The following is a 13,249-nucleotide window of genomic DNA, read 5'->3' on the forward strand; positions in this document are numbered from 1 at the left end:
TTTGGCCTTTATGGCTTTGAATCTTTGGCAGATTCTTCAGGGAAGAAAGGAAGTGCAGGCAGTGTTTCCAGACCTAGTGTGCCACTGTGGGTTAATGCACTGGACTGCAAAGCTGGTTTGAACCACAAAGTTAGAGGTTCAAGCTCAAGAGTCCCTCCTCGGAAACCCTATGCAGTGTCGCTCTGGATCGGAACCTACCCAATGACGCTTAACAACAAGAAGAAGGTAAAGGAGGGTATGAAGCAGCAGCTGCAGACAGGAACCAAGGGAACTGCAGGGAGTTTAAGCATAGAGATCTCTGATTTAGCAATTCTTTATTCTGTTTGAGTCACTTGCAGAGAAGTTATTTTGTTATTTTGATGTCTTTGAGGAGCTTCAAGATACCAATCTAAAAAAGGTTCCTTTTGGAGTTTCTTAAAATGAGAACCTTTATTTTCTAGCTTATTGAACAGAGCATTTAACTTTAGAAAGAGCAAAGTTTATGCAGAGTATTTACTTATCATTACCAAGCAGTCAGACAAGAGCATATCAAAGAACCAAATGCTTATTCATGTAATGAGTGGGAATTCCTGAAGGAGGCTCAGCACTACTCTTACATCTGGTATTTCTCATGCTCTCAAAGACAGCATAAAGTTAGCTTTGGAAGGTCAGAATTTTCAGTTTCTCAGATCCAGCAAACATCCCTGAGATTCTTAGGGAATAACCCAAAATCCGAAAGAACTTTATGAAACTTTCTATTTTATAAAAACAGGAAGGAAAGAGAAAGACAAATCTTACTGTGATATTTAGAGAGCTTCTGTGTAAAGAAAGTAGAGTTCAGATCTGAGAGGTTTACTTTACCGTAAGTTCTGAATCTGTTGTAAAGAGAGAGGGCTCCAAAGTGACTCAGTCTGGTACTGTTGGTTTGAATCCCCAGCATCCTGGAAGTGACAGAAGCAAATCCACCTTCAGATTCCTTTGTGATTACCTAGAAATGTCTTAGCAAAGTACTAGTCTCACATTCTCTTAGTGGTAAAAACAGAGTTTTATTGAGTGGTAGAGAGATTTGTGAATTATAAGGCACCAGAACTAAGGCAGGTTCTATACTGTTCAAGTATGTGGCACTGTGGGTTAATGCACCAGACTGCAAAGCCTTTTGAACTGCGAAGTCGGCAGTTCAAGCTCACCAGCTGCTCCTAGGAAACCCTATACAGGGTCACAACAACAACAAAATATACCGTTCAAATTGTGAAAGAGAAATTTTTGTTGATGGAGTAAACAAAGGGTTACATGGGTGGAATTACATGACAAAGAGTTACAAGGAGATTGTTAAACTACAATCCTTCTTGGCATTATCATTTGTATTTCTAACCTCTAAGAGTATGTTGATCAAAACATTCTTTTAACAAGCCACAGCAAACGTTCTCAATAAACATCTTTTAACAAACAATCCCTCACACTAGCTGAAATGTTGACCCATGAGCCCTTTGGGTTGCAAGAAGTTTAAATTTTATAAGAAGTCCAACTGTCTCTTCAGAGCAGCAGAAGCAGAGTTTTAGGCCAAGCTGCAGCTTTATGGAAAGAGAAAGACTGTGTGCTGGCGGCCAGGAAGCAGGCTTGCGGAATGTGCCCGTTGGTTCTTTAAATGATTATATATATCCCTGACTGTTTTTGTGTACATCCAAAAAAAACCTCGGAGGGAATAAAAGCAGATATTTTTGAATGCTGATTCACGGAGAGAATTGTAATCATTGCAATGAGACAATATGCCATGGGGTGAGTGTAAAACCCACTTTCTCCCATGTAAACTACCACTCAATTCACAATAAAAACTTTTTTTAAAAAAAGAGAAAATTTGAAATGTTAATTAAAAAATATCGATGGCAATATTTGTCTAAACAAAATCAATGTTTTTACATTATTTGTTATCGTCAAAATAATTAATCAACTTCAATATAGTCCTGGTATGGCTCTGTGTGATAAACACTGGACCAGAAGGTTATTTGAACCATAAGTTTGGCGGTTCAAATGAACCAGCTATTCCTTGGAAACCCTATACAGGTTCGCTATGACTTGAAACTGACTTGTAGGCACTTAACAGCATACAAAAATATTCTGTTCTCTTTACATGAATAAATCTATAATCACCTGCAAACAATGCAAAAACAATAAACAAAATGCACCCTGTTTCTGTGAAAAAAAGAATCCTAATTCCAGCACTAACATCAAAATTATATTCTTTTTCATCCTAAGATTTGGCCCTGTTGTTGTTGTCATTAAGTACTGTCAAGGCAGTTCTGATTCATAGGACCTTGTGTATAGGGTTTCCGAGGCGCAGATGATGAGCTTGAACCACTGACCTTACATTCAAACCAACCGAGCAGTCCAGTGCATTAACCCGTAGTGCCACACAGGACTTAATGCATGTTTTATTGTGAACTGAGTGAAAGTTTACAGGGCAGATCATCAGTTTTACATTCAACAAATCATATGCTTTGTTTTATTACAATGATTATAATCCCCTCTATGTACCATCAATATCAGTATTTCTATTCATTTTAGCTCTTTTTTTTTAAAACACACAATATATATAATAATTTACACCACCAAAGGGCACATTCTACAAGTCTGCCTGCTGGCTGCCAGCTCTCAGTCCCTCTCTTTCCATGAATCTAGAATCTTCAGCTGCTCCGTCTCTCCATGTCCCCATCTCTGCCTCCATCTCTGGTGGTGCTGCTTCTCTGGATAGGGTCCCACCTCCTGTTCATGCTCTTCTCCCTTGATGGTCCTAGGGTCCTCTATTACTGGAATTAACTACTGGAATTAACTACTCCCCCCTTTTAGTCCTTTACCATTGTGACTATTGTAATTCATCACACCATCATATTTTTTTAAAGAGAAAATCATTTAAGAATAAACTCTCAATTCAGTGTCCCATGTTGACTGGGCTATTAAATGCTTTTGTTAGTACATTTCCTTAGGAAAATTTTTAATGCAGGTTTTCATTAAAATAGGTAAAGAACAGCGAGGCTTAAATTTGGCACTCTCTTCCTGTCACGTGGATCTTCATCGGACATCATCCTGTGATAATGAAACCTGTAGCCACGCTGTTGTGTACTACACTGCTATAACAGATTTTTCTCAAGATGGAGATAGAATTACGAACGTTCTGGTGGATCCTATAGTCAGTGAGGACTTCCTGTGGAACAGCTACATTCCAGACAGCATCCAGGTTGGCAAATTATAAATGCATCTTAATAAATGAAGCTTCAAAAAGATACATGTATTTTATCAGCATATCTCATAAAGTTTACATTTTAAAATTAGTTGGTAAAAATTGCTATTTTTTAAAATGATTCAATTTCGACAACGGGTGAAATGATAATTAATCTAAATGTATTTAGATTGCTAAACAATTTATTGCATATCATTAAATAATAATTAATGAAAATATTTACTGAAAATTTATTTCCTTTTAAGATCAGAGTAAAAGATGTCCCAAGTGCTTACTGCTACTCATTTACTGACCCTCATATAATTACATTTGATGGCAGGTAATTTTCTGAGAATTTCTTTCAGTAGTTTTTATTTTGGTCTTTGTTGTGGTTTTGCTTTAAATACCGTGCAGTTTTTAAAAATAATTTTTTTCGTCCACCAAATAATTGCAAAGTAAAGGCATATATGGATGATTTGTTCAGGTGTGTTTCCAAAAGTCATTTATTTGTATAGAAATTTTTGCCTTGAAACTTATTCCTTAGTAGAAATATGGACTTGTGAGGCTGAATTTATAAAAATGAAGATTATTACAAATGCAGAGGTCATCTTTGCTTGATCGTTTATTTTTTATGATGATTAGATTATTTACTTTAGTGTTATGTACTGAGTTCTGTTTCTACATGACATTGAAACAAGCTTTAAGGGTTAGGCAAGATGATTAAGCTAGCACATTAAAATTTGACTTAAAAAAAAAAAAATACATACACGAAAAAAACCAAACAAACAAAACAACGTTAGTTACCATGTTGACCTGATTCTGAAGCAAAGCAACCCATGTGTCAGGAAAGAATTGTGCCGCATAATGTGTTCAGTGGCCAATTTGACAGAAGTAGGTCACTAGACCTTTTTTATGAGGTGCCCCTGGTGGACTCAAACCTCTAACTTTTGGGTTGGCAATGAGAGCATTAGTCATCAACTCTACCAAGTAATGTGACAGTTTATTTAATGCAATTCAATTAGACAAGATTAATTTTCAGCAAGTAAGTATTAAACCATGTTCTAAGTGTTGGAGTATGGCCATAAATAAAACATTTTCTGACCATAGCTTTCAATAGGTGAAGAGAGGTATAAACATGATTAATAAAGAAAATATTTAGTATAACTGATGAAGATGTATACTATGAGGAAAAGTAAAGCAGAGGTGAAAAAGGGAGAGCTGGAATTAGGGCTTGCACATTATATTAAAATAAGGGGTTAGAAAAAGTCAGAATGTAACAATGACATTTGAGCAAAGACTTGAAGAAGGTGAAAGAGAAAGCCAAAAGCACATGGGAAGGAGAGTTTTCAGCAAGCCTGTCTTCCTTTAGAGACCAGGTAATGGAGGGAAGGAATAATGGGAGCGATTTAGGTGTTTATCACTGCTTTCTTTTATTCAGTTCTACCCAACTAAATGGTCATAAAAGGATGATTGGAAATTTAGGTATTTTATTCTTCCATCAAAATATATTAAATGCCTATCAATATATTTACTAATACATGTTTTTGTGGAAGATCTAGTATTGTGATATGTATACCTGTTCTTAATGCAGTTGACTTTTGTTGATGATAGAGATTATGATAATTTCAAGACTGGGACATTTGTGCTCTATAAGAGCACATCTCGTGATTTTGAAGTCCACGTACGTCAATGGGTCTGTGGAAGTTTTCGCTATCCTGTGTCATGTAACTGCGGATTTGTTGCCAAGGAAGGAGGTGATGTCGTTACTTTTGATATGTGCAGTGGTCAACTACATGAATCACAGCCATATTTATTTGTAAAGAGTCAAGATGGGACTAACAACATCAAGATAACTGAAGCTTACTTAGGAAGAAAAGTCACAGTATGTATGATTCTTTACTATTAAAAGTATTTCTCCTTTTTCTCTATAATTAAAATAAAAATTTAAATGGCTATTCATCTCTAATAAATTAGTAGTTTTGGGGTTCCAATATTAGATTTTCAAGATAATAGAGTAAGTAAGTGTGGAACTGCTTCATTAATGTGAGCTAACTATTTATATCCCTAACTTATTTTCTAGGTGAATAAAATTAAAATATAAATGAAACCACTAAAAAGTGGAAGTGAATATTTTTATACCATTGAGATGACTAATAATTTTTAAAGATAACATATATGTGACTATGTATTTTGTAAAAGTCCATGACTAAAAACCAAATGCAAATCAAAATTTCAGAAAATAATTTGCAACATATAAAGCATATGATAATATGAAAAAATACCTTTATACATAATGATATATTATACATAACATATAAATTAGCACTCCATGTAGAATGAGTAAATAATAAAATTGGTAAATTCACAAAGAAACAAAACTGAAAAATACATCCAAAAATACAAATAAAACAGAAACAATGTTAAAATCATTTAAACTCATTAGAAATCAAAGAATGTAGGTCAAAAGAATGATGGTATTTCTACCTAAATTCTAGCTAACATTTATGGAAATTTTAATTCTCCACTTTAGTGGCAGTTCAGGGTTTCAAATCGCTTATACAATATTGTCACTAATAGAAATTGTTAGTTTTTCTAGATTGCATTCTGAAATATTTTGCTGAGGGTGAAGAGGACTTAAAATGCTTACTGATGAAGACAGCCTCTTCTTTCTCCCACAGAAAAACTGATGGGTTTGAACCATCAACCTTGTGGCTAGGAGTGCAAATCAGAAGAACAAACAAACCTAGCTTGGAAGAAGCACTGCCAGAAACAACCTCATAACAACCCTGCAGAACAGAGCTTCATGTAGGATTTCTCAGACTGTAAATCTTTATCAGAGTAGACATCCTTATCTTTCTTTCATAGATTAACTGGTCCATTTGAACCACCAACCTTTTGGTTAACAGCCAAACACTGAACCCATTGTGTCATTAGGGTTCTCTCTCTTGATATATATAAACACACACATGTACACACAACACATTAGGGAGCTTAAAAGGTCTCTCTGTGTGTGTATATATTGTTGTTTGTTGTTGAGTCAATTCCGACCCATAGTGACTCTATATAGTGTTTCCAAGGAGCAGCTGGTGAGCTTGAACTGCCAACCTTGCAGTTCAAATCGACTTTGCAGTCCAGCACATTAGCCCACAGCGCCACACCAGGACTATATATATACATAAAGAACAAATCCTGGTGTGGTGCTATAGGATATGCGCTGGACTGCTAATTGCAAGGTCAACTGTTCAAACCCACACTAGTCACTCCTTAGAAACCCTATGGTGGTAGTTGTGGTGGTGTGCCATGGAGTTGGTTCTGATTCATAGCAATCCAGCATAGGGTTTCCAAGGCTATAAATCTTTATGGAACAACACAGCTACATCTTTCTTTTGTGGAATGGCTGGTAGTTTCGAACTGCTGACCTGGAAGTTAGCAGCCCAACTAGAAACCCTATATAGGGTCGCTATGTGTGGAAACTGACTTGATGACACTTAACAACAGTAACAATACATATAAGCATATATATGGAGAGAGAGACACCCAGAGATAGAGTTTTTCTTTCTGCCACAGAAAAACGGATGGGTTTGAACCATCAACCTTGTGGTTAAGAGTGCATTGCTTACCTACTGCACCTGTAGCGCTCCTTTTAAAATGGTGGAGATGGTGTGTATTTATTGACAGGCAAAGATATTCATGAAACATAGGAGAGGTTTTTGAATGACATGCACTTCATGTTGGGTAGAAATGTGAAGTTTAATTGCTTGTAAAAATAAATTTTCTATTAAGAGCCCATAGCATACATCTCTGCAGAAAATAAAGGGACAACCTATTTTCAAATTTAAAAAAATTAGACTTAAAAAGGAAAGTCTAAGGAGTAAACACCAGAAATCTATCTTTAGTGGGTTTGGAAGGAGAGTTTCACTGTAGGTAAATCCAAGTCACTGGAAAAGGGGAGGGGTTATTCCTATAGTGGATGAGGTGTATGTTAGTCAAATAACAGAGGCTCATCCAGCAAACTTCCCTTACTCTGATTCTCCATTCACCAAGCAATCTTCCAGTCATAATCTTTCTTCTGATTTTATTTGCAAGAGAATGCTTACTAACCATAGGCAAATCAGTTGTTCTGGAATTATATTTCTATACAGATAGAGACAGTATTTTTGACATGTTATCAGGAGAGACCAGTCCCTGGAGAAGGACGACATCAAGCTTGGTAAAGTGGAGGGTAAATGAAAAAGAGGATGATCCTCAACTAGCTGCACTGACAGAGTGGTTGCAACTATGGAGTTAAGCATAGCAACAATTGTGAGGCTGGTGCAGGCCTGGATAGATAGTGTTTCATTCTGATGTACACAGGATTGCTATGAGTAGGAACCAACTCTGTAGCACTTAAAAATAGTATTAGAAGCCATTGCTCTACTTAAGTCTTCTTGAACTAGAAAGGGAGCATTTCTGAGTCAGAATTGAGTTGATGTCACCTAACAACAACAACATAGAGAATCCAATTCTATATTAAATAATTATTACCAAAACTATTACTTGACAAACATTCCCCTCAAAATTTATAGCTATTTTAATTGTATGAAACATTTCACATCTATTAAAATTAAATAATGGAGTTGTGAACAGTTTGTCAATAAAAGGTTGAACTTGGAGATTAAATGTTAAGCTAGCAAAATGCAAACATCCATTATTTTGACATACACTCTTAAAATTTATATTATATTTTGTCTTTAAATCAGATAAACAAATATGAGTTTTGTATTTTTAAAATAATAGTATTTTGTAGAATTAATACTAGACTGAAAAATCAGTTTGAACTGCAAGGTTGGAGATCAAAGTCACATGCTGCTCCTCGGAAACCCTACAGAGGGTCACTATGAGTTGGAAATGACTTGATGGCACTTAACAACACCATTAATCTATACTGACTGTTGTTGAAACATTCTTTACTTCTGTGTTGGTTGTTTCTGTGTTTCAGATTTGGTTTGTTTCTGGAGCCTTTATCCGTGCTGACCTCAGTGAATGGGGCATGAGTTTAACAATTAGGGCCCCTAGTACAGATTATAGAAATACATTGGGACTTTGTGGCACCTTTGATGGAAACCCAGAAAATGACTTTCATGATAAAAATGGGGTCAAAATTGATCAAATTTTTAATAATCTTGTTGCTTTTATTCATGAATGGAGGTAAGAAAGTAAATTGCTTTCCATTAATGATTGTATTAATTTTAAAAACTTAAAATGGGTGTCAAGTAAATTCTCTGCTTTTTTACAGCACATTACTAGGGGAAAGGTTCTTGTCCAAATAACCATTTCTTTCTGTTTTCTGTCTTTAAGAATTTTACCAGGGAAAAGCATGTTTGATATAATGCCTACTCCTCTGACATCACCTGAGAAAATATCCTATTGTAGCTGTTCGGTGGACACTGTTTCATTGCATCTGGCCTCTAATTTTCTGGACAATGGTTATCAATCAGAAATTGTTTCACATTGTAAAGACTTCAAACATGTCAGATTCTCTTCTTTGATACCAGAATTAGATGTCACTTCTGAATATATTAATTCAGAAGCTTTTTTAAGAGATATGAACAAACATTTATCTGAAGAAGAAAATAATTTAAATTCCTTTCTTCCTGATCAAAAGTATGTAAACCTAAGCACATTGAACTCAAATTTACAAGCACTTCCTAGAAATGAAATACAAGATACAACAGCTTTGAACCATGAGACACACACACAGAACCAGGGGAGCCACATCCAAGAAATGGGGTGGAATCCACAAAAGAGATGGAAGCGGCAAAACTTTTATGACTTTCTTCCTTTGTTTGCTTTGCAAAGTCTCAGCCAAATTGACCTAGATGAATTTAGCTATTTTTTCCCTGAGGACCATGCTGATGATGTCCAACAAGAGTTTGACCATTCCTGGCCCACACCCTCTGGTCTCACCGAACACAATACCTCTGAACTCTGCCACCAGACTCTAGCCGACTCCAGCATAGGAAGACACTGTCGTGCTTTTCTTGGCAAGAGGTTAGACAGTGTTATAGATATGTGTGTTAAGGATCTACAGTTAAAAGATGATCTTAGCTGGGCAAAAGCAGGTCTGGCCCTTTTAGAAAATGAATGTGAAAAGAGGATTTGGGAAGAAGGAAAATACAACACAGTCGAATATGACAAATTGATTGAAGACATTCTGTTGGTATTGAAATGCCCTAATTTATGCAGTGGCCATGGGCAGTGTATGGAATGGGGATGTGCATGTTTCCCAGGCTTTAGTTCCTATGATTGCAGTGATGTGTATGGTAAGTAAATACCCTTAAACTTTGATATTGTGCATGCTATTTGATTATGGAACATTTTTCATTCTTTATTTCTTCTTCGGTATCATTGGATTTATTCAGATTATATAGAATAAAACCCTCCAAAATTGTTAATTAGTAAATGAATAGCTTTCTAAAAATGTACGTTACATATAGTGAAAGCTGAAGTCCTTATAATAGCCTAGAAGATAAAACATGATCTGGCATGCAATATGTCTCTGAATTCATCCCCTGCTACGGCTGCGCTCACATACTCCAGTCCAGATCTTTCGGTTTCCTTACTGTTCTGTGAATGTGCCTGGTTTTCTTTACCTCAGTGCTTTTGCACATGCTGGCCACTCTACCTGGAAAAATGTTCCCCCAGATATCCCTATATCTCTTCCTCTTATCTTTTCTAAGTCTGTTAACAAATGACATTTCAGTGAAGCCTTTCATTTCACCATAGTTATCAATATGTAACAAGTCAGGATATTTTACTTATTTATTTTGCTTATAGCCTCTCTCTCTACTAGAATGCAAATCCTGGGAAAGCAGAAAACTTTGGGTGTTTGGTTCAGTTCTGTTTCTCTAGTGATTATTACATAGCAGGTGATCAAAAAACATGGTTGAATAAATAAAAATGAATCAAGTATTTTATTTTTTAGCATTTACTATGTGTTCTTTTATCTGTTTCATTAAGAAATGTTAAGTGAATTATGGAAGTCTTTTTTTATCCCATTTTGAAAAAGTGTAACTGGACAGACTCCAATTTCTCTGTTCGCTTAGCCCATTTTTCAGCTCCATTTTGCACTGCAATGTATCAAGAATACTAAAATGGCAAAAACATAAATTTTGAAAACTTTTTCTAAAATTTAAAAGAGGAATTTAAACATTTTTAATATATTTTCTTGTTAACTACATTGTATTTTGCAAATTTTTTCCCTACAACTAATCTATATGGCATTAACCAAAATGACAAAATGAAAATATAGACCATTCTAATAATAATTTATTAATACTTGTCCTTTATTGACATCAAAATATTATTAAAACTTTAATGAAACTTCTATGTCCTATTTCATTTTTTTCCCCCTCAAAGACAAAGCTCCTGAAATTACAGAACTGGAGAATGCTGGGTTTTGTGATGTTCAAAAATATAATTGCATGATGGTGAGAGTTTTTGGTCTAGGTTTCAAAGAATTATCCTCTATTAAATGTGAAGTCACTAAACTGCAGGTATGTGAATTATAGGATTGATAAACAATTAAATTTTATAAATCATTCAGATTAATTTTTCTTCGATTAATTTGTCCAACAAAAGTTTGTCTATCAATTTGGTATATCAATCAGCAACATAACCGTAAAAGATTAACAGAATTTCTCACAGATCTGAACAGCAAAATGATTACTTTGCTTAACTCAAGGTTAACTTTATTGAAGTCTTTAAAATAAATTAAAGTATATTGCTCACTATTTTAAGTAATGGTAAGAAATTATTCTTGAAAGTAATCAAACAAATATCATGCTTCATAAGTAAAATAATATTATTTCTTTACAAATAAAAAACACAAAGAATATATCATTCTTCATTAGTAAAGATATATGCCACTGAATTTTAGGATACAGAGTTATGAAAATTTCACTTTTACAAGGTCAATTTCTATGAAGTAGAGGCTAGATATGCTTTTACCCTACAACCTTCTTTACCTAATTCTGACACCAACCATTCCTCCCACAGCACTCTGTGCTTCACATCTGGGGTCAATAATCCACTGCAATGATCACACAGAGCTCATAACAATACTCACAGTTATGGGGTTTATTAGAAAAGTGAGCAGGATACAATTCAGGATCAAAACCAACTCAGGACGCAGCAGTTCTCTGGTCTGTTGTCTGCCTGACTTCAGGCATGCCTCACTCCTGTTTTCATCCTCTCAACCATGTGGCCCCTTGGCCTCCGCCTGCTTAAGTAGGTGTTACAAAGTTCTTTTAGCCAGTTTGTGAATGCCCAAAGGGCACATTCTTGAAACCAGTCTCCTGTCTGTAGGTACTCAGCTTTACTTAGTCCATGGGCCTAAATTCCCAAGTGGCTCTGTTTCTCAATGCCACTGCCTCTGCCATCACTGTTTCTCTCACACATTACTCATGCTCTTCCTTTTTTGTTAGTTCTGGGATCTTCTGATGGTTCCTTTTAAGCCTAGGTGGCTTAAATTCAGTACCAGTCAGTGTAACTTCTGTTTATTATTATATGTACTATGCCAGACATTTATTTTTAACTTTATAGTTTGATTGTATAAAATTACAAGTAAAAGGTTTCTATAATTTAACAGAGATTAATTGCTTTCTCATTCTGCCTTCAGTATAATAGCAGTGAATGGGTCCTTGGAGAACCCATCTATGCCAATACTGTTTTTCAAAATAGTAGCAACGTTGTTTGTCAGCTGCCAGCTGATATACAGCAGTCTGATACCATGGATCTGATGGGTGGAAAACCAATTGTGAAATTGCAAATAAAGGTAACATCTCCTCAAAAAATTATATACATATATTTTATAGAAGTTTAAATTTAGTTATTTGTATATGTGTAAGAACTACATTTATATATGTGTAAGAACACTCGTTTGTCAGTTTGTTATATTGTGGTACAACATACTGTGGTGGCATGTGAGTTGCTGTGATTCGGAAAACTGTGCCACCAGTATTTAAATACCAGGAGGGTCACCCATGGTGGACAGGTTTCAGATGAGCTTCCAGACAAAGACAGACTAGGATGAAAGAGTGACGAACTACTTCCAAATCATTAGTCACTGAAAACCTTATGAATAGCAGAGAAACACTATCATATATAGTGCTAGAAAATGAGCCCCTCAGGTTGGAAAGCACTCAAAACGCAACTGGGGAAGAGCTGCCTCCTCAAAGTAGAGTTGACTGTGATGATGCGAATGGAGTAAAGCCCATGGGAGAAAAGCCTGCGGGACCTTCATTTGCTGATGGGGCACAACTCAAAATGAAGAGAAACTGCTGTAAACATCCATTGAAAATTGGAACATGGAATGTACGAAGTATGAATCTGGGAAAATTGAAAGTTGTCAAAAATGAAATGGAATGCATAAACATCGATATTTTAGGCATTAGTGAGCTGAAATGGATTGGTATTGGCCATATTGAATCTGACAGCCACATGATTTACTATGCTGGGAATGACAAACTGAAGAGGAATGGTGTTGCATTCATTGTCAAAAAGAACATATCCAGATCAGTCATGAGGTACAACACTGTTTGTGATAGGATAATATCCATGCACCTACAGGGAAGCCCAGAGTTAATACCATTATTATTCAAATTTATGCACCAATTACTAAAGCCAGTGAGGATGAAATAGAAGAATTCTATTAACTTCTTCAATCTAAAATTGATCAAACATGCAATCAAGATGTATTGCTCATTACTGGTGATTGGAATGTAAAGGTTGGGAGCAAAGAGGATCAGTGGTGGGAAAATATGGCCTCAGTGATAGAAATGATGCTGGAGAACGCATGATAGAACAAAGCCAATGATTTGTTCATTTCAAATGCCTTCTTTAGACAGCATAAGAGATGACTATATACATGCACCTCACCAGATGGAACACATAGAAATCAAATTGACTACATCTGCAGAAAGAGATGATGGAAAAGCTCCATATCATCAGTGAAAACAAGGCCAGGGGCAAACTGTGGAAAATACCATCAATTACTCATATGCAAATTTAAACTGA

General features: G+C 35.6%; 1 protein-coding gene across 1 annotated transcript in view; it reads left to right on the forward strand.

The window, feature by feature from the left end:
- VWDE (von Willebrand factor D and EGF domains) overlaps window positions 1-13,249 on the forward strand; it is a 125,156-nt gene that overhangs the window by 19,414 nt on the left and 92,493 nt on the right. Inside the window, exons 8-14 of the mRNA XM_006834386.1 lie at window positions 2,994-3,211; window positions 3,460-3,533; window positions 4,805-5,075; window positions 8,172-8,380; window positions 8,531-9,495; window positions 10,592-10,728; window positions 11,853-12,008. Of these exons, the coding sequence (XP_006834449.1) occupies window positions 2,994-3,211; window positions 3,460-3,533; window positions 4,805-5,075; window positions 8,172-8,380; window positions 8,531-9,495; window positions 10,592-10,728; window positions 11,853-12,008 (2,030 nt within the window). The remainder of the gene's footprint in view (window positions 1-2,993; window positions 3,212-3,459; window positions 3,534-4,804; window positions 5,076-8,171; window positions 8,381-8,530; window positions 9,496-10,591; window positions 10,729-11,852; window positions 12,009-13,249) is intronic.

Source organism: Chrysochloris asiatica, unplaced genomic scaffold (genome assembly GCF_000296735.1).
Source record: "Chrysochloris asiatica unplaced genomic scaffold, ChrAsi1.0 scaffold00010, whole genome shotgun sequence".
In the NCBI taxonomy this organism is placed as follows: Eukaryota; Metazoa; Chordata; class Mammalia; order Afrosoricida; family Chrysochloridae; genus Chrysochloris; species Chrysochloris asiatica.